The sequence below is a fragment of the Alosa pseudoharengus genome, unplaced genomic scaffold, assembly GCF_046254945.1.
Source record: "Alosa pseudoharengus isolate Yale_2024_CS ecotype anadromous, Long Island Sound unplaced genomic scaffold, YU_APseudo_1.1 YU_APseudo_1.1_scf_9, whole genome shotgun sequence".
Classification (NCBI taxonomy): domain Eukaryota; kingdom Metazoa; phylum Chordata; class Actinopteri; order Clupeiformes; family Clupeidae; genus Alosa; species Alosa pseudoharengus.
The window spans coordinates 28,458,640-28,485,596 of record NW_027468881.1 but is presented as its reverse complement, the minus strand read 5'-3'; the positions used below and the strand labels follow the sequence as shown (position 1 = coordinate 28,485,596).

Below are 26,957 nucleotides of genomic sequence, written 5' to 3'. Positions count from 1 at the left end.
CATATCTGTTTAATGCTTAAGGTGGCCATCTTCTAAGATACCTAAATGCTTTGACTTACCGAGAGTTTAACCATACTGCATGTTTGTCAGACTATGTAGGTGGTGATATCGGTGGGGGAGTAAAGAGATTAAAAAAGCTGGGAAATGTTATGATCGTTGTGTTTGGCGGAGTGTCTCCATGCCTTATCATGGTTGCATAAACATTAATTTCATCATTAAAATACTCTCATCCACTCCCTCACTTCTTGCTTCATGTCAGGCGAGCATCTCAGTCCCCAGGGTTAAGAGTGACTATTATTTGCAGGATCATTCTATTCTTCTCCACTTGGGAGGGGTGGCGGTGGTTTTTTATACTATAGTTCCTCTCATTGTTCCTTATCTTCTTTATGGGATGCTTGTGCTGACCCCCCCATGGCATGTCCCTTGGATTTGACCCTGTCTGTGAGGCGAGCGCTCAGCCTCCTCGCCAGTGTCTCTGTCTCCTCACCTCTCCCTTCCTGTCCTTTCTGTTGGAGGTGGAGCGGGGGGGTGGGGGGGTGGGTGTTCTCTTCATCCTTATTTTGGCCTGTCATCACAAACCTCTTTGTGTTTCCAGAGCCATTAATGTTTCCTAATGGCTTCTCTTCTAGGAGAGGCGCGGTTCTTTACTGTAATCATTTATATGGTTTACTGTAAAACACTGCTTGGTGTTGAATCGGTCCAAAGTGACCAGCATCTGATGAAGTAATCTAGACACCGTACCAATCATGTGACTGACTCTGCGGTGTATATACAATGTATAGTTCGCCATAGTCTCCTTCCTACATGCATGCCCTTCCTGACCAATTGTATCTGCACTAATCCTTCAGCGGAGTGTCAGAGGCATCAGCCCTGCACTCTCCCTACCTGGCTGTGGTCCAATGGGGGGGTCACCCTTGCCCCTCCCCCAGACGGGTACAGTAAGGGCAGGACAGTTCCCTGGACCGGGAGCCCTCTGCTTATTCGGCTTTCTCAAACAATGAGATGCGTGCGGCACGCCGCACTTCAAGACAATGCTGCAGATTTTTATCAGGCGGCCAACCACCGGAAAGTATGCGGGTATGCTGAATGCTACTTGGGATGTGTGCTTGTAGGTGCCAAATATGCTCGATTCACTGCCACCATCGGCAGTGCACATCAAACAGACTCGCTGGTGCCAAAAAAGGAAAAATGGTGCCGTCGAAAAAGAAAAATTTGCAGCTTGAATCAACCTCTCTTCACATGGGGTTCCTGTGCTGTCTTCTCCATTATGCAACTGTTTGGTCTATTTGTGTAGGTGAAGGGGTGTGAGATTTGAATGCACATCCTCATGTTGCTGAGCACCCCCCCCCCCCACACACACACACACACACACACACACAGACTCCCACTCCTCACCCCCACCACCCTCTCCTTCAAAGTGTGACAGAGAGAGAGGAGAACTGCCCAGAGTGAAGGGTCAAGGTGTGGCCCCTCCGATGGTTTATCCTCAGGAACACAAGGTCACGACATACTCCTTCACTGCCCTTCCTCTCCCTGGTGCTGCTTAGACGCCAGTGGCCGTCTTATGTTTCCCAGGGACAAGACAAGTAGCCGCAGATACTGAAAAAAAAAAAGCGACGGCGCTGATGTTGTCTCGGCCGGAGCACCCCTTGGGTTTGGAGCTGCACTATTAGTATAATCAGCCTATTGTTCTGGCTAATGATGTCTGCAAGTCAGATGGGGGTCGGGTATTTATGGTGCCTTGTAAAAATTCATTTCCTCGGCATCGTGCTAATTTACTCTGCCTCGTCGACTTCGGTTGAAGCCTGTTGATGTTGCCTGACGGAGCTGTGCGGTCAGACAGAAGTGGAGGAAAGGTAGAAGTGGGCCTGGCTAAGGGCCTGTGGGAGGCTGTGGGTGTGTGGGGTGTGGGTGGCGTGGGCCTGCTTTTCGTTTGTCCTTTCCTGGGCCGTGTCTGTGCATTGTCCAGCCCGGGTGGGGACCAGGCCTTGAACCTCACGGCGAGAACTGTAGCTCCATTGTCCCACTCCTAACCACCGAGGACCCCCAAAATCCGACAGTGTAAACGTGGACCACATGATACTCACCAAAGCAGAATAGAAATAAAAGAAAAGCTGTGAGAGAATGACTGATGACAAATAGAAACTTACCACTTACCACTCACACATCGCCACTCTGTCCAGTAAATGTTCTCAGGCACTTGTAGACTTTCAGACACACACATACTTTTCTTCTAATGCACACACACACACACACACACACACACACACACACACACACACACACACACACACACACACAAACTGGAACAATGAGGCTAGTTGCTTGCCCAAGAGCCTGAAGGACACTTGGCTCGCCAATGAAGGAGAGCAGAGATCAGGGAAATTCAGACCTTCTTCTCCGTCATAGCAATCCTCAACTCCTCATTCCTCTCCCTGTCACAACTGAAGACCAAAAAAAAAAAAAAACACAAAATGATCCAACGAATCCCAGTTTTCTTAATAATCTCATACAAATCACCAGAGGATTTAATGTAGCTAGATATGGTGACAGGTCTTGGGTTTGCTCTACTCTGTTGAAGTGTGTGCAGCCCTGTGCATGAGTGTCAGCTGTAGAAGGCACTTGAGATGCATCATTGTTATAAAGCCCATCTCAACCCCCCTGAACAGGTTCAGCCAAGGTCAGCGGCAGGCACCAACGCTGTCACACGCACAAAAGTATAAGTATAAGTATATTCAGAAATCCTTCTTTCTCATTCTTATTCCCACTGTCACAGCGGGCTTGATTGCCAAAATTAGAATAAGATTAAGTATGTATCAGTGTATATTAGGCATTATTCTCACATGCAAATTACTTTGGGACAATCAACCATATGGCATGTACTCATATGCTGGACCTTATCCAAGTTTACAATGAACGCAGCGGGAGGGGTCCGTTCTGTGTAAGCATAGCCTTACATCGGTGTCTTCTCCAGGGAGGGCAATAATGCTGTGGGCCCTTGATTCATTCTATTCAGGGTTTCCTGAATAATCCCCATATACACACTTATCTGCCATCAGTCATCTGGCTGCCTGTGCGGCCCCGTGGAGCTAACGTTAACATGGGGCTGCTAGAGCAGGGCTTCCCTGGGCCTCCGGGACAGGGCCGGGCTCTGAGTCCGCTAGCTAGGTTGGGGGAGGGCAGGGGGGAGTTTGGCGCTGGCACACGACTGTTTGACTGATCCACCCGAGCCTACCCCAGGAAGTGGTAAGGGTGACCTAACCAGCGCAACCCTCACAGCAGCACGTAGAGGGCTCGTGCTGACAGGGTGTGGGTGGATGCCTAGCGCCACTGGTAGGTAGACAGCCCTGCTTGGCGAACGTCGATGTCCCTCATTCAGATGGTCTTTTTTTTTTTTAGACAAAAGGCGGTTTTAGACAGGAAATCATGCGAGAATATCATCACTGACTCCAGGGGGAAATAACCTCCATCAGATTCTGTTAAGCACTCAAAGCAGGGCTGTGTGTTCATTCACTGAGTTCGAGAACACAAGATGGGAAGTTTAGGGGATCAAGTCATCCACTATTGCCCAAGATGGTAAAGAGGACACAGAATTACCATAGATAATAAATAAAGAATAAAGAGTAAAGACTAAAGAATATTGCCATACATGATAAATAAGACTATTAACAGGAATAGATAATAGACATAAAAAGAGATAATACAAATTATTTTCTTATTTTATTATGAATTTTATTTAAATTTACAAAACTACTAACCATGTATAATACTGTAACTAGCACTTACCAACAACTGGACATCATAAATCTACCACTTATCACTTGACTATCCCGCTTTGAATAAAAGCATCGGCTAAATCACTAACTGTAAATGTAAATTGCATTTTTAGTTTATGATACTACAATATTTATTTCTTATTTACACTATTTTAATAGTATCAAAACACTTTTCACTTTTGCTCTTAAATCATTCTGCATTCTACTTGAGATGCAAGTGAATACTTGATTGAAATGACGCACAACATTATTAAACCTATTGACTGTGGGCTCTGTCCTATATCTCCTGTCCTCTGGTCTTTCCCTCTTTTCCTCCTCCAGCACCACTGCATGAGTCCTCGGCCTCCTCCATCTCCTCCATCTCCTCCTGTGCTGAGCATCAAAGGGCGTGTGTGGCTCCGGCTGGGTGGCCGCTAGCCTCTCATTTCCTGCCGTCCCTCTCCAGCCATTGAGCAGCGCCGTGTTTGCTGAGGGCCCAGGGGGCCCCCGGGAGCCCACCAGCAGGCCCGCTCACTGGCCCGCTCACTGCCGCTTCCTGCTCATTTGAGAGTGGCTGCAGAATGGAGGGCCATTGTCCTGCCCCCTTATCTGATGGCCCGGGCCAGGGAGCCAGACAAAGCCAAGTGCCTGTAGGGACACCCCCTTCCAACAACACAGACACACACACACACACACACACACACACACACACACACACACACACACACACACACACACACACACACACACACACACACACACACAAACACACACACGCATGCACACACACACAAACGCACGCACACACACACACACACACACACACACAGACACACACACACACACACACACACACACACACACACACACACACACACACACACACACACATATATGCATATAGCATATATAACATATATATTAATCAAAACACAGACAAAATAAGCACATGACTATATACCAAATCATATACTCACACACTCTGGCACATTTCGAGTTAGATATCCACACATGTAAACACCACCATGTTTTGTCTTCTTTTTCTAATTCATCTCCTGCTTCTTTTCCATCTTCACTCTCCTTTTGGAATAATACCATTGTGCCCCGTAAACAGTTGGATAAATACAGATATGGACGTAAAGTAGCTAATGGAAAAAAAAGAGCAGGAAAAAAAACCTTCAAATTCCAAACCAAATTCCACCACCGTGTTTTCTAACGAAAAAAAAAGTCCCAGACAGACATCTCTGGAAGTACGCTCGCTCGCTGTGGCGTTCCTGCTGTCTCCCCTCGGCCCTGTGGTGCTCATGGCTGCGGAGGGGCCTGCTGCAGCTCCGTCTGATTAATGAGAGGATAATGAGCTCCGTGGAGCGGCTGTCTCTCCTCCACCACTCACACCGACGTGACGGAGTGAGGACCGCAGGGCCGGCGAGGCTGACGCCGGGTAGATGGGACAGATGATGGAGGGAGGAGAGGGAGAAAGAGCGAGAGAGAGAGAGAGAGAGAGAGAGAGGGAAATGGATGGAGATGGAAAGAGAACAGAGACAGAAAGAGGAGAGGATTGAGTTGAAGAGAGGAAGACAGAGAGGTGCATAGGGAAGGAGAGAGAAACATAGTCCGTTTCACCACCGTCTGCCTAGCAGGGTAATCACACTGACAGACAGAGCAGAAGTACAAAGGCAGGGCCTGGGGATATGGATGGTTGCATGTCACATCCAATGGGGAATTGTGAGATGAGATTATGCAGGATAGTGCAGGACTGTGTGAGTCCTTCTAGTGGGAGAAGGGAGGGGTACCTCTCTCCTGCATGTAACAGTAAGGGCTCTGATAGGGAAATGGAGGGCTGAATACTCACTAAGTGAAAACTCACTTCTCAAATCATCCACTGCCTGGGGCAAATTTCCCTTCCAGCGGTCCAAAGTGAGACACCATCCCAGTGCCAACAGTGACTCCTAGTGGAGAAACATAGGAAGACCAGCAGCACCTCCATCTCCGTGTATTTCCAAAGCCACTCAGCACCAGGCCTTTTGAATGCTTCTCTGGGCCGGTATGGTCCTCTCTGTTTGTGTCCTGTCTCGCTGGGGTTTACCTCAGAGGCCCAGCCAAGTGACACAGAGCTGGGCAGACAGGTGATGGACCTCACAGAGACAGCATTGTGTGCAGGGCATCAAAGGGAGACTTGTTGAGGAAGCGGAGCAACGCTGGGGTATCACACCGTCCCATCAGCCCTGGGCTGCTGACCGCACAGGTGTCTGTTGAAGGGGGGCGGGGGGTGGACAGGCTTACATAGCTGCTGCTGCATAGCCTGCATGACACTGGAATATTTCTATGTGATCTGTTGAGGAGTGGATTAGACAATCACTTTCATTACACAGAATTCTGTTTCACCATGTTTACTTGACTGACTGGAAAGAGTCTAATAATTTCTTCCGCGGTCATGGCATGACCCAAATTCTTTAAGAACTAGTGATTGTACTGAGCTATGACTCAGCAGCACTCTCTGGTGGAGGATATTAAGAACAACAGGGTGATGTGGGCTCTCATTTCCTCCAGTGTTCCCGTACAGGGCTCACTCATGGTCACAGTTATGAGACAGCACGGGCATAAGACCAGGTGAAAGGGCAGGGCTCCCCCTCCGAGCAGCAGTCAGCTGATATGGCTGACTCACAGCAGACAAGGAATGTAGAAGCAGCGGTCAAATAGAGAATGAGAAAACAACAAGTCACCATTAATCAGTGTACCGTAGCACGCCTGGAGTGACCATCACTCAATAAAGGAGGTAAATGTGAATAATTTAGTTGACTGTAAATGAAAGACCATTGATGAAGTAAACACACTCTGACTGAATTACATGCATACTTAACAAATAAGTGTGACAATAAATGTATTTAGCACAATTATTTAGTTTACCTCACTACCATATTGAGAAATGTTTTATTCACTGGTACTGTTTCTGAAATGTGTAATTGCAACATATTTGAAGTAAAATAGCACTGTAAAGATTGTGTATGGGAACAAGACCACCGCTCTGGAAAGAAATCAATAAAAATACCAGACAACTTAGAACTGCTTCTCAGAATTTTCTACTCCCCTAGTTTTGTGTCTTTTATTTTTGAAAATCAAGCTATGGCAAAAAAGTTGAATAATTCTGCTTCTTTGATCTGTTCACACACACGCACACACAAGCACAAGTTCATTTCCATTTTTAATTTTTTTTTTTACTCCTTTCTGTGTGAGTGCCAGCATCAAGATTTACCTTGGTGTGCAAATGTGCTGGATTAGGTTAAAAGGAAATCTCTCTGCGCGCAGGAAGGAGAGGTGCAGATGTTATGAAGTTAATTAAAAATTTAGCAATTGGTTTCTCCTGCACCAATGTAGGTTGCATCAAATGGAAGGAAACAGAGGAAGAAATATGTTTTGAGAAAAGAGAACACGGCCTGTCACCCTCCATGTATTAGTCTTTCAAGAAAATGAGAAGAGTCTAGACACTTTAAAAAAAAGGTCTGCATCTATTCAGAAGGAAGCATGTTATATGCTCATTTTGCATCATCAATTGCATTTTATTGCATCGAAAATATCAGTACTTCTTTTGAACATTTGTGTGGTTGGGGTTTCCGATCAGAACATGTGATTCTTTTTAAAGCCTTGTGGCAAGTACGTTCTTTTAAACCGAGAACCCTCTGTAAGCAAACTGGATATCTCCTGACATGGGTGGTGCACAGCTGAAACATGCTAAGAACAGGAAAAAAAAATTCAGGAAAGATTCTACTGCAAGGATAAGAATGCATGCCAAAGAAACTCTCTTATATTTAAAAGAAATAGCATTTTTATTTTAACATTCACGTCCACTTTAGAGTGCCTGAGCAGATATAAAGGGGTATTGTATGTTTGTCCATTTCTTTTTTTATTATTCTGGAAATGTTCCTCCTTTCTACTCCCTCCATCCTCACTACTGTTCTCCATGTTCTATTTTATCCTGTGTAAATACTCATGTGATTGTTTCCATACGAAACACTCATTTGACAAATTCTTGCCATCCTCTGGCTGGACCCCACACCGCCCCTCACAAGCCCCACAATCACCTGAGTTTACTAGCATTGCATCAGATTGTTTACAGTAGGAGCCTCTCTCCCCCTGCTGTTTACTTCTCCCCCTCCCCCACACCTCAAACAACAGTGCCATGCAGAAAAGGGTGTCAAGTCTCCAGGTGCACCCCCGTTTCCCCTTCCCCCACCAGCCCCCCCCCCCCTACTCATTCCCCTCTCCTCCACCCTCTCCACCATCCACCCCCACCCCACCATCTTACCCCCCCCATCATGCTCCTGACACAAGGCACAGGTTTTGATTTCTCCCCTGCACAGGTGTTGCCGCCACGTTGGTGCACTATTCCCCTGCCTGTGCGTACGTTAGCAGCTCGGCGTTAACCTCCATCCCGCGACGGGGTCCGGAGGGAGCGCTCCTCCATTGAGGGATATTACAGGCGGCAGAAGCGCGCCTCTGATCTGCATGCGCCAGGCGCTCCTGTGGTCCTGGGTGAATAGCGCTTGACTTGTTCAATTTGTTTAGAAGCCTCACTCGGCGCTTTGAAGCCACACATCTTAGCATAAATCATAACCTGTCTCTGTGCTCGCAAGCGCTTTGAAATGCAACATCTGCTTTGGAGTCCCCACTTTACAATTAGTTAGGCAACATCAATAGATTGACTCAATATCATTTTTCTTGATAATGAAGTGTTTGGGGCATACTATGTGTGTGTGTGTGTGTGTGTGTGCGTGTGTGTGTATGTGTGTGTGTGTGTGTGTGGCTGTCTGTGTGTGTGTGTGTGTGTGTGTGTGGCTGTCTGTGTGTGTGTGTGTGTGTGTGTGTGTGTGTGTGTGTGTGTGTGTGTGTGTGTGTGTGTGTGTGTGTGTGTGTGTGTGTGTGTTTGTGTGGCTGTGTGTGGCTGTGTGTGGATATGTGTGTAAAGGGAGAGAGAGGTACAGGTCTAATTTTTTATTTAAGAAAACCTGGATCCTCAGCAGCCCGTCTCCTGCTCTGACGGGCCTCCAGAAACTCCTGAAAGTTTACAGGCGCGTTTCCGCTGTGTTTGCCTGCGCTCAGACACAACAAGTAAATTGGGTTACTACCAGAGTAACCTACTTAGAGAGTGTTCTGGTTGCAGGGCATGTTCGCTCCAGTTGTTTACTCTCACGTCAGATCAACCAGGTTCTCTTTTTGTTCGTTTGTTTTTGGAAGCACAGACGTGTGTTCCGCTGCAGGGTAGAGTGAGGGATGAGTGCTGTAACAGAGGGAGGAAGCGGTGACATTGATTCAGTAGACAACTTGACTCATCCTGATTACTGGCACCGGAACTTACTTACTGAAAATAGACTTAATGTCTTTACTTTATTATAAAATAATAATAGAGGACCATTTTGGTCTTTTGTCTCAGATTTTCATTTTCCAAAGCATACATGCAGATTTACTGTCTAATTAGATCTAATACTGAGACATATTAGTATCATCATGAGATACAATATTTGACGGCACTCTGGGCCCAGATAAGCATCAACTTTGTGTTAATGTAATGACAATTAAGTTTTTCTTATCTTATCTTTAACTCCAATCCAAAGCACACATTTTTATAAACAGCATTTAGGATTTTTGTGAATGTGAATAGATCACAACGTTTAAAACATAAGAACTATTTTATGAGGAAACTTCCTACATTGGGAAATATTATATATGGTTGGATGTTGTTTGAGATATGCCATATGTTTGATGAGATAGTTTTGGTCTTATGGCATACACTCATAATTAAGATGAAGATCAAACAAGATCAACTTCATCCACCTGCACCAGAAAGCACACCCCCCTCATCTGCAACATTAAGAATTCTTTTTGCACATTGATAGGAATAATAAAAAGATATATATTTATTTAGGTGTGGGGTTTATTTTTTTTTCTTATACCAGAGGAAGGCATTTGATCAGTCGTCATCAATTAAAAATGTACGGCGGTGCAAATTACAGCGGGAGGATTAGATGAAAGCCTCTCTCTGTCACACGTTGCCATCCTCAAAGCAGGTGAGCCGAGGCGCCGTGGAGGAGCGCGTGGCTGATCCTTGGCATGGCTGTCGGCGGGGGTGACAGCCCACCATCCACCCCTGCACGTGCTGACTGCAGGGCCTTAAACATCTGCACGACGCCGCACGCACGCAAACACATTAAAGCTGTATCCTGGAGAGGCAGGCCACTCCACCTTCCCGGGTGAGCCCCCACACAGGCCCCTGGGCTGTACACCTGACACGGGCACTCTCACTCCACATCTGGCCTCTTCAGGCCTGGGTGAGAGATGCCGTTGGAGGGAATTGGGGGTGATGGAGGTTCAATAAGGAGTGGGGGATTGGGGGGGAGGGGTTAGGGTGACAGATTGTCATTGTAGGCTAACTAAAATGCATTTGAGACACCAGCTGTCTGCTTGCTGCCAAGTGATTTTAATGAGGGGCTCACACTATTGGTGGTGTGCAGGCCATGTCTGTCATGGACTGACACATAAAAGATCCTACAGTATGTATACCTGCAATATGTATATGGGTGGCCTATGTGCGGATCCATATATGTATTTTTCATGCGATTGCCTGTGATATATTTCCCTCATTATGCTTACTAGCTTCTGAATTAGCATCTCCCCCTGACAGCGGCACAGCTGAGCAGAGCGCCAGCACTGGGGCCAGAGCTGAGGGGGATGCAGGACCGCATCCAAGCAGGAGACGTCTCCATCAGCGAGGGTCCTGGGCTGCCATGTCACACACGGCCCCGTGCTAGCTCCACTGCGGGCCGCCACGCAGCTCTACACAGCCAAATTGGCAAGGGTCCGTGCTCGGCACAATACCCATAGCAACTCCAGGCATGTGAAAACGCAACTGTCAAGTGTTGAGCTAATTACTTCCTTTTGTTCATCAGCATGTTGAATGTGTGTTTAGAGGCACCGTGTGATTGATAATCACATTGTTTACTTTTCCCCTTTGTTTTTTCGCAACAGCTTTTTTATTATTTATAAAACGTGCCTTTGCCTGACAGCCATTGTTGGGAATTATAGTCTTTTTATGGGGGTTTAGTGTACCATAAATAAACAATTTCCTTTTGTCTTTCCTAGGTAAATTAGTAAACATGCATTTTGAATGCTATAAAGATGAATGGATGTTTGACTTCATAGCAAATTAGGAGTGTTTCCTGATCAAGGAACAGCCATTATATCATCTTCAAGTAATATTTCCAACACCAGCTGTTTTTTATCTGAAATAATCTCCTTTCAAAAATGATAGCGAGAACAAACAGTGTATAGTATTCATTTATTTTTTTTAATAAGAAAAATAGTTTTATGTTTTTATATTTCTACAATTTACCATCTTGTCCACTTAATGTTGATACATTATTAAGATAACACAGGCATGTGACCCCTTTTCAGCAGCATTATTCAATGTTAAAGCTATGCTTTTATAGTTAGTTGAAATTTAAACCTCTTCTGCTGCTTGATAGTTTGTGAAATGCTTGCCAATTTATTTATTTATTTATTATACTTTTTGTTTGTGAAAGTTCTGTGGTGATCTGTCTAAAATCAGATTTTGCAATAGTTTATATAATTATTATTATTATTATTATTATTTTCAGCAGCATTACTGATCTAGATGGATGTATAGCAAGCTTTATTTTTTTACCCAAGATTTATTAATCATCTTTGAAGTTAACTGTTTTTATGATTTGCTTTCTTTCAGTAACATTAAGATACTAGAGTGATGTCCACAATGTTTCATATTTCTCTGGCCAGACTAGTGCTTTCAGTGCTCGCCCCTGACAGAGAGGAGTCCCCTTTTATCCACACCAAAGTGTTCTGTTCAAAGCCTCCGCAGTCTCCAGCTCTTTCAGCTGGCTGAAAGCACCAGCTCTCTTTTACATCTCTGTGTTTGCCCACGTACTGTACACACTCCCTTTCACCTGCGTCCACAAAGAAGAAAACACATGACATTGTCCTTGACAGATGATATGACTATGTCCAGTGACAGTGACATTTTATAAAACATTGCATTGAAAGATGCCATTCCAAAAAATGGAGAGGGAAAAGAGAGAGAGGAGGGAGGGGAAAAAAACCTGCCATCTCTCAGCTCTCCCTTCGCAGTTCCTTTGCCCCCCTCCACTTCCCTCTTCATCCTTCCCTCTTTCGTCTCTGGGAGTGCGGGTGCATGTCAAGCGATTGTTGAATTGAAATATTGATGTGGAGTATCAAAGCATGGCGTATCACTCCTGTGTTTCCAGAACTAACCGAAAGACGCTTTGATCATGGGCTCCTGTGATCTGACTTCTGAAGTTGTTAAGAGTACTGGAAAACAAAATGCAAACAAACTTCAAGTGCCCCTGGTTCTGATAAAAGTTTTTTTTTTCTCCTTTGACAAGTAGAGATGTGTGCTTCTCTCTCTTCTTCTTCCCTTTCTCCCTCTCCCCCCATCTCTCTCACCGTCTGCCCAGAACTTGTGCTTTTCCATCTTTCCTAAATGCACATGGACAAGCTCTCAAGTTTGCATATTTCATTTTGTTGGCAGGGGGGGTCTTGAGATCTCTTCATAAGTTCTTTCAGGGGCTTGCTCCTAATTTTTGTATTTGCATTTGCAGAGCATTATCAAATGATATCAGAGGTGATGCCTTGGCTGTAAAGGGTGTTTGGATTCCCACCTTCCCTTCAACTCTTCTCTGAAGTGTTGCATCACGGCATTCCACCTGTCTGTCACTGGTGACTGAGTTTTACTAGGTCGGAGGTATGTCACTGTGAAGCTTGTGTTTGTGCGCGTGCGTGCGCGTGCGTGCGTCAGCGAAAGTGAGATAGAGATCGAAACAGAGAGAGAGAGAGAAAGAGAGCGAGAGAGAGAGAGAGAGAGAGAGAATGTATGTGTGTATGTGACTTGTCAGTGTGTATGGGTAGTGGCATGTGATCCATGTCTCTTAATCTGCACCCTGGCACAGAGCATATTCCATAAACAGACACAATGGCAGAAAACCTATATGAGAGCACAGAGGGATGGCCAGGTGTCACCGCTGGGTTCAGTGCCTTTCCCCTCTACTCCAACATCTTCATGCAAACTACTGAAACAGACTGAAAAGAGTATTATGTTTGTTTTTTTGCTGCGACAAATCATTTGCAAATCGGAATTGTTGGTTATAGTCATCTCCTTTCAAGTAAGCTAAAATATATATTCAAATTGTAACTATATCAGAAGGTAATTACAGTGCTTAATTATAGTGCTTAATCCACATTTTTGATTTTCGTTTGGCAAATTAACTTTTTTTTTTTGTTTCCCATTACATAAAGGTCATCATGTACACTTGAGGAATATAGTCAACAATTATATATTTTTATGAAAATGATTACTCATTCTATTCCTCAATCTATCCTCAATCCCTATTTTTGTCTTTGTTCAACTTCAAAGTCCCAGCACACTGTGTGCAAATAAGGTTAGAGGAGCATGCTGGGGGAGCTAAACAACAAGCCCAAATGACCCTACCAGCCTGCTGTAAAAAGGCCACCTCTGCCCTGTCTCTACGAGGGCAAATGGGTTTCACAGGGCACAGCTCCCGTCATAAGTGTCCTTTTAGTGAAGGACCAGACGCCCTGCGTCTTCCCCAAAGACTCATATCCAGTCCACCATGCCTCCGCTAAAAGCGCTTGGAGTCTCCGTCATTACGCTGCTTCTTCATCTGGCTTCTTCCCATTGATGAGGTGTGAAGTTGCAGGGTGCAGCATGCGTTTGCATGCTTTCTGTCCCGTCCATTATGCCCCTGTGGTTACCCAGGGGGCGGGGGAGCGGCAGGCCAGGGTCATTTAGCCAGCACAGTGCAGTAAAATGGGCTTTTTTGACATGGCCACCAGTAAAAGAGCCATGGCACGCTCTTTAGAGTGCAGATGGTCAAGACAGCTGGGACAATTTAGTGATCTGAGGCTGTTAAACTGCCCCCCCAGACATGATAAAAAAAACAGCTTGACAGCATGCATATTTCTGCATTGTTTTGGGTGGCTTTTATGAGAGCAGGGATCTGTAAATGGGAGGATTTGTCATCTGTTGGAGGAAGAGAGGCACAGTTTGCTTCAGCCTCTTTTGCAGAATGAAAATAAACCAAACCCTTAGATGAGTCTCAGACTGGGCCTATCCATCACAATGAGAATCCATCAAGTCGTTACACAGCCCCAGAATGTTACCGTCACTGTCACCAAAGATTAGGATTGAAACACTTTTCTTTATTGCTAAAATCATGTAATACATTTTGTCCGACTCATTTCATTGCATAATTTCAAACCACAAACAGAACTGGGCTGTTTTCCTGAAACTTAGAAGCCGATTTGGAGGACTAGTGTTGCTGCAGTGTCGGTAGAACATCTCATCGTCCCATCATCCTGCCCAGGCTTCTCTCTCTCTCTATCTCTGTCTCTCCCTCTCTCTCTCTCTCTCTCTCTCTCTCTCTCTCTCTCTCTGCACTGGAAATTAGTTTTCCCTTGAAAACGGCGCGAGCTGTATCCAGGTCTATTTAAATGAGGTAACATGGGGAAGGTAAGCACAACCACATGAGCATTGTTTTCGCAGTTCAAAGTGAGGAGAGAGTACTTTGCACTTCAAAGCCACTCATCTGGGAGGCAGTCAGTGGAGTGGGGGTGGCGGGGACAGGAAATAGGAATCGGGGTAATTAACAACTTCTGCTCAGTAATAAACCTCACGGAAGGAGACACAGGGTGCTGCTCTTTGGAAGGCCACCGTATATAGTCTGAATGTCATTTTTTTTTTACAGGAAACCTCCAATGTGTTCTACTTGTGTGCAAGATTTCATGTCTGTTTTATTTTTTTGTAATTTAAATTCCTAATTAGCCATTTGTGATAAATATTTGCTTTACATGGATTTTAACTAGAAAATATTTGTTGTGGAACAGAAACAGCAATGTGCTTCTTCTAGAGCCTCCTGGTGTAAGAAAACATGTGTTATGAGTACTCCTTGTGAAAACACATTTTATTTTTAACATATTCACACAATTCTACTCTCTTTACTGAGACTTGCTTAATTTTATCCTAAAAATGTTTTAAAAACATTAACTTTTCTGCACATAACTAAACAAGACATCCACCTGACAAACTTCACTTTACAGTAACTTGGTGCTGAATGCCTTAGTAATAGAAAAGACTAGAATGCCAGAAAATATAGAATAGAAAGGGTCAGAGTCCGAAGCAGTTGAGGAGAGGAGATGGAGCAGAACTGTGTGCCACTTCGTGAAATCCCATCAGTCAAGGTTATTCTTGGGAGACAGTGGCCCCCCTCTGTTCCTTCCCCATGGTGTCCATCCAGAACAAAATCGCCATGGCTTCTAATAAGTATAACAGATACCTGTTTTGAATGTAATAATAGAGCGCAATGTGTCTGACAGTTTTGCCAGTGATGAATAAGGGGTAGCGTAGCCTTTTTGACAACAAAAAATCTAACACGTCACATTTGTCATTTTTGTAAAAACCTGACAAGAATTGCATGGTATCCTTTCATGATATATGACATCGCCTATATTTATTTGTTTTACAGTTTCTTTGTTATATTATTTCACTAATTGTTTCCTTTATCTTTGTATATCATTTGTATTAGGCCTACCAACTCAAACTCAACAGGATGTTAATGCAAATAGATACGATAGAGCCAAGAAGACCTCAGAAACAAACAAAAAAACAGTTTCTAATGACAAACACTGCTGACTTTGTTTTAATATTAGACTAATTAAGTTACTTGCACAAACACCTTAATGTGCTGTAGCCCTGCCACATATATGTGAAGCTACGTATTGGCAGACAAAAGTTTATTGTAATGCGACGAAGTGAAGGCAGCGCTTGAATAAGAATCCCATGCGTGTGTGAATACAGAAAGCACAAAGCAGCGAGGATTTTCCCTGTATTAAGATGTTAAATGACTTTCTGACATCTGTAGGCTCTTTTTAAAATGTAGAATGGCTGGCCAATTGGACGGGCAGAGCTGGGTGAACTTAGGATGCCTTCTCGATCTGCATTTAATCCGTTTAAATGTGATAATGCCCTTAACTTGAACCCGTGAGTGTGAAAATGTCACGCAGTGTCGTTTATTTGACCTGTCACTTACCAGTGAGAAACCGGGCCGCTTTGATGGACTTTTATTCGGTTTGTTTAGAGGATGAAGAGAAGCCTACTAAATAAGTTAAAATGTGGTTTGTCCGGACCAAACATCCCTGAAGCCAAAAGCCCAAAAGTTACAACGTAGCCAAGGCTACACCTGCAAGTGATCATCTCATAGTAGCCCAGAGTCGGCTTTTTATCCGAGATTGTCCATCGCAATGGGGATTTTGAAATAATTTTCACATAAATAGTCTGGGAGCGTATTATAGACCTAATAATGATAACAATTATAATAATAATAATAATAATATTAAGTATCATATTAGTAATAGCCTAATGATAGGTCCAGTTCTAATTTGCACTAATTAGCCTATGTATCTGTAAAAATGTTATTGAGTTTCCCTCACTTGTGACTTTGTGTTTTGTAACAATTGTGTAAAGGGAGGAGATGTTTCACGGATGAGCGTTTGGTTAAATTTCATTTGGATGAAATGAAGGCTGGCTTTAGTGTATGACACACACACCCTCACCTAATCTGCGTTACGTCCCCCCCTCCTTGATATTACCCCCTCCGTGTCAGCCCCTCTATTCACTGACTCTCCTGGTACATACTTAAGAGACCCCGTTGAGAGGATCTTTTCTCTATAAAGAGAAGATGCAATCCGACCGCCTTTGAAATGATCCCAAGGATTTATTGCAATCAGCTCTTCTTCGCACTTCAAAAGGGAGGCACAGTGTTTGAAAGGCAGCGGTCGTGAAAAAGGACTCCAAAGAGCGGCAGCAAGTGCTGCAGTACAGACTAGTTGGGGAACTTTTTGCCACAGAGTTGAGAGAAGCGCGGACGTTTGGGAGCGTGTAGCGTGTCGCTGGATTACTGCTTTTACACGAGGACTTTGAAGGACTTGTCGAGCTGTTTGGACTTGTATGATTTTACTCTTTTAGGTGATTGCATACCTGGTGTTTTTTTCGCACTTGTCTCCGCTGCGTTGGCTGCAGGTGCGGACTCCGGACGCCTGGACTGATGGCTGCGCTGACATTATCCAGAACGGACAATTTTCTCCATACATTTTTACAGGTTAGATAATGCATGTTTCAAACTTGTGCCAGTCTTGTGTTCGTCTGTACTTATGCAAGATTATTTCACTGCGTAGGCTATTGTCCGAACAACTCATAGAAACCTAATATTAACATTTAAGTTTGGCTAGCTTAGTAACAATGGATCATTTGGCCCTTACACCATGAAGAGTCTCGGGGCAGAATCTCAGAGTTAGGTCATGCAATAGAAAAAATATGTTTTAAAATATGTTTTAAATATCTGTAAATCTAACATGACATTTTAATAATGCGTTCATTTGATCACATGTAACCTCAGCATATTAGCTGTTCCTGGTATTATTATGTTCGTTAATGTGGAGTTACTGACATTTAAAATTAAGAAGTTAAAATGACCAAGTTTATGTTAATAATCTGTCATTTTACATTTGTTTATTTTTTTGTGTTTAAGTTGTGTTTTTTTACTGCTCAGATGAATAACTGCTTCTTTGACACCTGTCCACTCCAGGACCGCACTCCCAGCTCGTCTCCAGAGAGTGGCCCCAACCCGCTCTCTTTCCTGGCCACCACGTGCAGCCAGGCGTGGCAGGTGGGGGGCAGCGTGGGCTCCGAGGGGCCCCAGTTCCCTTATGAGGGCACGGTGAGCTCCGCTTCCGGCATGTTCCAGCTCTGGAGCAATGAGGTGGCCCCAAACTCGAGCCTCGCGGCCCACCAGATGGCCTTCACCGTGCCCAAGGTTCAGTTTGCGGGCCACATGCAGACGGGCCTGCCCCACCCCGCCCACCACCACCACCATCACCACCACCACCACCACCACGAGCTGCCCCTCACCCCGCCGGCCGAGCCCCCCGCTGCCTACTCCTTCGAGCTCTCCCCGGTCAAGGTGCTCTCCTCCCAGGCCCAGGGCAACGGGCCCTACTACCCCCAGCACAACGCCGTGGGCCAGAACTTCTCCAGCTTCCTGCAGAACACATCCGCGCGGCCCCACCTGGCCGCCAGTGGCCACGTGGAGGAGGGCCAGCAGTGGTGGAGCCTCCCCCAGACCAACGGCTCGGCGGCCAACCACCCCTTCTCCTCCCTGGGCCGGCAGCTGGTGCTGGGCCACCAGCCGCAGATCGCCGCCCTGCTCCAGGGCACCTCCAAGGGCCTGCTGAGCTCCACGCGCCGCTGCCGCCGCTGCAAGTGCCCCAACTGCCAGGCGTCAGGCGGCGGCGGCAGCGCAGGGCTGGAGTTCGGCAAAAAGAGACTGCACATCTGCCACATCCCCGAGTGCGGCAAGGTGTACAAGAAGACGTCGCACCTGAAGGCGCACCTGCGCTGGCATGCCGGCGAGCGGCCCTTCATCTGCAACTGGCTCTTCTGCGGCAAGAGCTTCACGCGCTCGGACGAGCTGCAGCGCCACCTGCGCACGCACACGGGCGAGAAGCGCTTCGGCTGCCAGCAGTGCGGCAAGCGCTTCATGCGCAGCGACCACCTCTCCAAGCACGTCAAGACCCACCAGGGACGCAAGGGCCGCGGAGGGCCCCCAGCCCAGCAGCAGCAGCAGCAGCACCCACACCACCACCACCACCCTGGGCCAGACACCCTACTCAGCATCAAGAGGGAGTGAGAGGAGAGGGAAGAGGCTGGGGGACAGAGACTGAGCCAGAAGGGGAGAGACAGAGGGGGACCAAAAGAAGGAAGGAGAGGGAGAGAGAGACTCTGAGGAGCGAGACACTTTGAGCTATGGACGCACATGTTCCTGACATACATACAAAGTGAACACTGGTGCACTCGACAACGCTCAGACTGTGTGTGCGTGCTCTCTCACTAGTGAGACGCAGTTCGGGCAAAGCTGCTAAGCCATATTTGCTACAAAACAGACTCTAATATTAGCCTACTTTTGATACCACTGGAAGAAAAAGTTGCGAGGACCTTTGTCTGAATGGTAACAAAGAGCTGCTGGACTGCACGATTTGCCAGTGCAACGCACTACGTGATATAAATACACTGTGTGGAGACACTGGACAAGACACAAACTGACCATGGACAAGGGTCCTGCATTCTACTGTAAACCACTGCCAGCTCAAACCTGTCAACTGCAACTCTAATCGGCCGTAATGTACATATATCCAACATGACTAATTAACTTCTAGGTGGCTTGTATCTATTGGGTTTCCCATGTAATGTCAATGCAATAACTTTGAGCCAGTTCAATGTATGTTATATACTAAGTGGAAGAGGTTCAGGTAGCATTAATTTGAAAGCACAAGTGAAAATAATTTATAATGTTTAGTTGCGGTGATTACATATGTTTCTGAAGAAAATGTTGCCTTAATGGAATATGGCTCATTTTGTAGGTGTCCTCATATATATTTTTTTGTCATCAGTGATATATTTAACATTTTAATTTTACATTGACATTAAGTTTGAATTTAATAAACACATCTGAAATCCTTAGTTTGTCTCTGTTACCCATGTTGACATGATAAAAGGGATTGTCAAATCAAATTAAATTAAATGTGAATACCATTTTAAAAGTGTTCCATTCAGAAAAGAAAGCCTTAGTTTTCATCTGTTATATGACTGTTTGGTGTTCTGCAAGGCACTGATGCTCTGTGAGTTCCATTCCTTTATGATGACCTTACGCTTGAGATCTGGACTCTATAGGAACTGGTGTAAATACTGTACATAGATCCCACAGTTCTATGAAGAAAGCATGTGACATATTAATAAATGACTGGATCAAACAAGTGCCACCTCCTTTTGTTCTCTTTATTTTTTATCACTTCACAGGGATGGATCCTTTATTTTTGTTTGCGGCACAGAACAATGCCTCAGGGACTTCCTGAGAACCTCATTATATTTAAGATGGAAGTATAAGCAAATGGGCGAGTAGTGAAGTCATTGTCAGAGCGCTTGACTTCCAACGCCTCTTCTGACGGCCATTGAAATGGTAATGAGCCGAACAATGGGGATGCTAATTTGAAATGGTCATTGTTTCCTCGGTGTTGGGCCAACACTTTGAGGAGGACAAATGACAGAGAACCCCTCTGACATTTTACACCTTGGTGCGAGTCCTGCAGAGCACCGCTGGACGGAAAAGAGGGGGAGAGGGGGACCCCGGGCCTGACCATCCGCAATCAAGTTCACAGTCGCCAGGGTCCTGCTCCCGGCTGTCCTTCACAGCATGGACATCACAGAGTCAACAGAGGGGTGCTGGACGGCCCTCCAGAGGTGCTCTCAGTAAACTGACCCCCCTCTGGCACGACCCCCTTTGCTGGTGACAGTGGGCCCTTTGATTCTGCCTCCCCCCACCCCACACCGTGAAAGCTAATACCTTGATCCCCCCCCAGCTCCAGTTCTGCTGTCCAGCCCCCCGTTTATCACAGGCATGTTAGCAGCAGCGCCAGCTCCTCTCCCGTCCGCCGGGGCCCAGCGGCCCCCTCGGCTCAGGCTGCACCCTGGGACAGAGCACAGATCAGCAGCCAGATGCCCGCTAACGCTGCGGGGGCTCCTCTTCTTCCTGCAGCTTACAACTCAACTCTACTAGATAGATAGATAGATAGATAGATAGATTGATAGATAGATAGATAGATAGATACTTTATTGATCCCCAAGGGGAAATTCAGGATACTACTAGACATAAAGGAAAAAATATTCAAATTGGAAAAGTGCATTTTTTCCCTCTTTCAGAAAAATAGCAAAAACATTCCAACTTTTGTTTTATTTAATGATAAACCTCATCATACTGATGTTATAATTTCATACAGAGGACACTTAGACAATATGAAGGTTGTATTTCAAAAAGACACTTTTTTATTTGATATAGTACAACAATGAATTTCTGTCAGATAGACATATTCATATTTTTTCCTACTTTATATCCATTTCATTTTGTATATCTGTAGGGGTACTTTTCAATACAACATGCACAACTGCCAGACTCTAAACCCAGATTGGGGCATTTGACCAGCTCTTTGCTCCTCAGCAGAGAACTGGTAGAATATGTAAAACATGAGTGGATTGACAATCAATCAAGCAATCAATCAAGCCATTCCTGGATTTTTGTGTAACAGTTTCTTGAAGACATGCCTATAATTATCCGGCCACCTTTGGTAAAGCTTTATTGTTAAAAAAAAATTCAGATCAAACGGACAAGATGCAAGAGCTCCTTTGAAGAGCTGTACTGTTTCCCAGCAGAGCCCTTTGGCGTCCTCTCCTGGATCAGTGGGGTAATTAATCTAGTCTAAGGCCCAGGCATCGGAGCTCTGGCCACTTGTGCTTCATGTCTTACAACTCAGCTAGAAATCAGTACTACAACTGGTCTGGGATGTCTGGTGGCTAAATGGGTATCAGTGCCAGTAACTTGCAGTGTAGCCTTACCCACTGCCTATTTTGTTAGAATGACTTGATTAGAAGGACACCAAACATTAACACAAATTAGACAATGAAAATTTGAACAAAATCCAAAATGGCAAAAACAAAACTAGCCTTTTTTTTCTTTTGTTTTTACAAAAGGACACAAAATGAATACCAGCGATATTAATGGATCATTCCAATTTGCCAAAAGATCTGACAGTAACAATGCACTGACAGAAGTATCAAAATATTAGTATAGAAACTGCTTCAAATTGGGACATTTTATTTTCTCTCTACTTCAACCTAAAAGGGTCTGGCACCAGCTTATTTGGCACTTTGTCTAATGATGTTGGGGGGAGTTGTCCTGAAATTAAAAGATATGTTCAAACCACCCTTCTTTGCTGCTTTTGAAATGAAGGGGTCCTTGGAGACGTGTTTGAAATTTGGATAAGTCTGTGTAGTCTGACTCCGCCTGCCTACAGCTCTCAGCTTTGTCTTGGGTCTGGTTAAACCAGGCTACACCCCTCTGTCTAACGAGCAGAAACCTGTGAGAGTGTGTGTGTGTGAGAGAGAAAGAGAGAGAGAGAGAGAGAGAGAGAAAGAAAGAGTGAAGGTAGGAGCATGGGAGGCACACATCCAGCGTTCCTTTCTAGTTCATGGAATCGAGCCTCTCCTGGCGTCCGCCACTGCGCTGACCGGGCTCAGGGGAGGATCGCCATGTCCACCCCCAGCACACAGAGAAGACTCGTCTTCCTCCCTCCCCTCTCGCTTTCCGCCTCCACTCTCCTCTGTCATGTCCTGTCCAGTAAGGGCCAATGTGATGGTCCCCATGAGACTCTCTCACCTGTGCGTCAGCGTCGGCCAACTGCTCCCCCGGCAGTCAGGAGCTGGTCTAAGACAAGCAGAGCCCCAGAGCAGAATCCACCCCCCCCACCCCCCCACCCCACCCCAGCCGTAGGGGCCACATGTCAGCTCGCTTTGTCCCAAACAATCAAGCCTCAGTCCATCTTCATATGTACAATTTCATTGTGTCGGCTGTCCATTTGCTTCCTCAAATATCAGAAAGAACAGGAGCATTGAGTAAGGTGGGGAGCTGTGCTCTGCTCGCACAGCAGACGTTCTGGAGGTGGACAGGAGCTGAAGTGGGCCGTCTGTAGCAACAGGCAGCGGCAGGGGGAGGGGAAACCGAAACTGAAACCGAGGCGGAACCGAAAGGCCCACTGCAAGCTCCGTTCCACAGACGCGTGTCCACTTGTGGCCATGAAGAAGAAAAGAAACTGCACGTCCACAACAAAGAAAGCCGTCGGTCGCAGGATCTCCATGTTTGTTCACATCCACACATATAGGCACCAACACACACACACACAAGCATAGTTCACAGCTCAGCATAGTACACAGCTCAGTCACTTTCATTCAAACATATTGAAGTATTTTTTCTTTTCTTCAACTCCAGTGACCTCCCAAAAAAGGAATGGTTATTTATTCTCTGGAACAAATTACATTGTCCTTAAAAACGACAAAAGAACAGGCAAAAATTAGGCAAAAATAGTCCCTTGGTCATTCCAATGAGAACGTCAGTGATTAAAAAGACAGAGCCACAAGAAAAGGAAAGATAAATAATAAAGACATGATGATGATGAAGACAACAGCGGTGATGACGAAGATGTCGATGACGGTGGAGCTGATGAAGAGGATGGTGGTGTGGCTCTTCAGAGGTCATCCTCGTCCAGCTGGGCCAGATTGCTGGAGCGCCGGGGGAGGGAGGAGCCAGGCACCTGACCACCGTCTCCCATCATGCCTCTGTGGTAGCTGTCCCCTCCCCTCTGTCAGAGGAGAGAGAAGAGAGAAGAGGAACGTCACTCACCACACACACACACACACACACACACACACACACACACACACACACACTACATTGACAAACACCAGGGTTGCCATAATCTGTCTCACAAAAGATTACTTCCAGTCAACCACAATCTAATTTATTTTTTTTGTTCTTTGCACTGGTATTGTTTAGCAGGCATAAGCTGCATTAGCGTGTCTACCTACTCAAATACTCTTTAAGTAAGCATTTGAAGGTCAAAGGAAATTTGGTCATAATGCATATTATGAAACAAGTTAGACACCAAATACTAGAGCTTATTCAGTTTCAAGTTATAATTTATGACAGTGTACTTTTAAAGCATAATCCTCCCCCCCACTGACAGAGAAAATGTCTCAAATAGTAATTGCTGTAGGCAACCTTGTGTCACGCACATCAGAGAAAAATATCACTAATTATGGAGTCTGCAATTGGCCTGTCAATAAAGAAAATTATAACCTGACAACAGTCAGAGGTGAAAAATAACAACCACAGTGGCAGTCCAGGTCTGCTGTTTACAGTGTCACTTCATGTGCTGCCCTGTGTGTTGTCCAGGTTTTACAGGACGTGTGGTGTGTCTGAATCACTAAATGGCTGTTGACAGTGTCTCAGGTGGACATACAAATACAGGGGAGGTATCAGTGTCACTGTTACAGAAAATATTTACTAATGCATCACAGAGTGAGAGTCACTTTACAGAGAGTCACTTTACAGTTCCTATAAAAAGTATTCACCTCCTTTGGATATTTCCCCTTTTACTGCTTTTATAAATGGAATCTTGATCAATTTAATTTGGCCTTTTTTTACAATAATTTATAAAAATCCCCTCTTTAAAGGAATTATCCGGAGTAAAATGCACTTTAGATCGATTTCCGGATGATTGGGGGTACATACGTTGAGTTGACATCAAAATTATGTCATTCGGATGTGTTTTGAGAAAGTTCGATTGTACCGTTTTCAGTCACAACTCGTAGCCTGGAAGTGAGCGGGGCATTTCAATTGCGCCGCTACAAAACGCTATTTCTATACCTCTTCTACAGTTCCAAACAACATAACACTTACGTGGTAGTGAGTAGAGGGTCCCTAAAGCCAAACCGAAGTATCCCGAGGTCTTTATGTGGTCGAATAGAGAGTCCAGAATGAATTTCATCAAGCCAGTACCTTTCCGGGAATGTTGCCATCTTTGCAGCCACCTTGAGGGGAAAGTCCGTAGGAATCTTATTGCTGTGTAACACGCTCTGGAAATTCACAATTTCGTCGCCGTTTAAAAAAAAAAAAACATAGTCCAGTCCATACAACTTAATTTCGATTTCGAAAGAAATACTGGACTATGTTTTTTTTTTTTTTTAAAACGGCGACAAAATTGTGAATTTCCAGAGCGTGTTACAACACACTCAGCAATAAGACTCCTACGGACTTTCCCCTCAAAGTGGCGGCAAAGATGGCAACATTTCTGTAAAGGTACTGGCTTGATGAAATTCATTCTGGACTCTCTATTCGACCACATAAAGACCTCGGGATACTTCGGTTTGGCTTTAGGGACCCTCTACTCACTACCACGTAAGTGTTATGTTGTTTGGAACTGTAGAAGAGGTATAGAAATAGCGTTTTGTAGCGGCGCAATTGAAATGCCCCGCTCACTTCCAGGCTACGAGTTGTGACTGAAAACGGTACAATCGAACTTTCTCAAAACACATCCGAATGACATAATTTTGATGTCAACTCAACGTATGTACCCCCAATCATCTGGAAATCGATCTAAAGTGCATTTTACTCCGGATAATTCCTTTAAAGTCAAAGTGAAAACAAATTTCTACAAAGTGACTGACCTAAATCAACAGCAGTCGAGCCAGTTGGTGCTAGTAGTATCAAAATTAGTGAAATGGAGATAGGCAAGCCTAACTGAGAACTATCCATGCAGACTCCATGCTTTAATTGCTGCAAAAGGTGCATCTACTATATTTATGCAATAGCTTATTTTGCATTATATATTTTTAATTACTTAACATTACTTTGTAGAAATCTGCTATCACTTTGACATTAAAGAGTCCGATTTTTGCAAATTATTGTTAAAAATAGGCCAAATCAAATTGATCAAGATTTCATAAAAAGCAGTAAAAGGGGAAGTCCAAGGGGTGTAAATACTTTTTATAGGCACTGTACATTATGCAGGAAAGAAACAAGTAGAAATATCTATCTATCTATTTATCCATCTATCTATCTATTTATCTATCTATCTATCTATCTATCTATCTATCTATCTATCGATCGATCTATCTGTGTCATGTTTTCAGTATTCTGTATCATCTCCATTCAGAACTTATTTAAACTGTATGAAGAGATAAATAAAGATCTGAACACAAGGAGACAATCACCTGCCTACAGTATGTCTGCCTTTCCACAGAAATCTACCTCAAAGGGACATTTTAGACACAGAGGTGCTGAAAGAAAATATGTTTCTCCTGGATACAACCCAGACAGTCAACATCCCACCATATTATAGTTTTTCTCAGTCTTTTGGACATAGCTTTGAACAGACAGCAAATGCGTTAGTTTATCCATGCAACTGCTTGTGTGCAAAGGTCTGCAGTTGTTTTACATTTTTAATTGCTAACGTCATGTTGGTCAAAATGCACTATACTGGTTCCATGCTGAATAGTCCTACCTTATAAAACAAATAGGCCCTATTTCATCACTTGAGTCATTACATGCAAAAGTGTTAAATTAGCGGTCATAACTAGTTGTCAATCTGGCGAGCATATTTATGTGAATGTACTGTAAATATACGGCCTGACAGGAACGTAAATAAATCTGGCACAGCTCTGCCCACGGAGTGTTTCCTGTAAATTGGTCATTTTTCCTTTGCACAATGACGTAAAATGCTGTTATACTGTGATACTATCTGTCAATAAATGACACTGTGAACAGTACAGTGAAATCTGCCTCTTGCAATCAATGCCTCCTATACAATAATGTGTAACTGTGTAGTTTTAAAATAACTATGGCACACATCCTTGTGCTTATAACTGTCACTGACAACATGACAAAGCAGTTTGACTGTCTTGTTCATGAACAATGGCGTAAGGACTTGTCATTCTGATTGCACTGACAGGTTCATTGCTTTTGAGAAAGGTACCGTACTTGTTTTTGCAGGTAATCCACCCTGTGGTGCAGTTTGCTCTGATTGTTTTGAGAAATGCACCAACTGTTGTGCAAATGCGATGATGACGATTCGTGGAATGCCTAAAAGCGACTAAGAAAAACTGTAACAAATAGCATGTCATAAGATTCTAAGAATGAAGAGTTACATGAGCAAAATATTTTAAAAAGACTAATTGCTCTTTGCATTGCCTGGGAACTGATTATTTGCTTGCATGTTCCATCGGTATGTTGAAAATATTAAGTGTGAGGAATATAACTTGCTCACTTTTGTTAAAATACAACTTCTAAATGGACAGAGCTATTAGAACAGGGGTGTCAAACATAAGGCCCGGGGGCCAGATCAGGCCCGCCAGCAGGATTCATGCGGCCCCCCAGAGAAAAAAAAGATATTCACTTCCAGTTGCGTAATAAGCAATATCTCTATGATATGATAAATTAATTAAACCATCCTCAATAAGGAAGTAGCTAAAAAAACTGACATGGAAGTAGGGTATTTTAAGAGGAAAAGAGCAGTATATGACAGCAGTACATGACTTGTACTAGTTTGCTCATAAGTGGGTATAGTAAAGAAGTACAGTATACAGTATCATCTAACAACACTCCGATACCCATGCAGAAGAATGATAATGACCACGACAATGAC

At 44.5% G+C, this 26,957-nt stretch overlaps 2 protein-coding genes across 2 annotated transcripts in view; one reads left to right on the top strand and one right to left on the bottom strand.

The window, feature by feature from the left end:
* Positions 1–16,918: 16,918 nt before the first annotated feature.
* sp5l (Sp5 transcription factor-like) lies at positions 16,919–18,559 on the top strand. The gene is made up of 2 exons (XM_076277264.1): positions 16,919–16,972; positions 17,459–18,559. The coding sequence occupies exons 1-2, from the start codon at positions 16,919–16,921 to the stop codon at positions 18,557–18,559; spliced, it is 1,155 nt and encodes a 384-aa protein (XP_076133379.1).
* Positions 18,560–20,719: 2,160 nt separating this feature from the next.
* Positions 20,720–26,957, bottom strand: part of LOC143115237 (rho guanine nucleotide exchange factor 25-like) — a 32,747-nt gene continuing 26,509 nt past the window's right edge. Inside the window, exon 15 of the mRNA XM_076277205.1 lies at positions 20,720–23,114. Within this exon, the coding sequence (XP_076133320.1) occupies positions 23,001–23,114 (114 nt within the window). The 3' untranslated portion in view covers positions 20,720–23,000. The remainder of the gene's footprint in view (positions 23,115–26,957) is intronic.

What these genes read in the sequence shown, in the direction of transcription:
- sp5l (XM_076277264.1), top strand. Translation starts at nt 16,919, where the DNA reads ATGGCTGCGCTGACATTATCCAGAACGGACAATTTTCTCCATACATTT. An exon ending in TTCTCCATACATTTTTACAG is followed by an intron (nt 16,973 to 17,458) that starts GTTAGATAATGC and finishes TGTCCACTCCAG; the next exon opens with GACCGCACTCCCAGCTCGTC.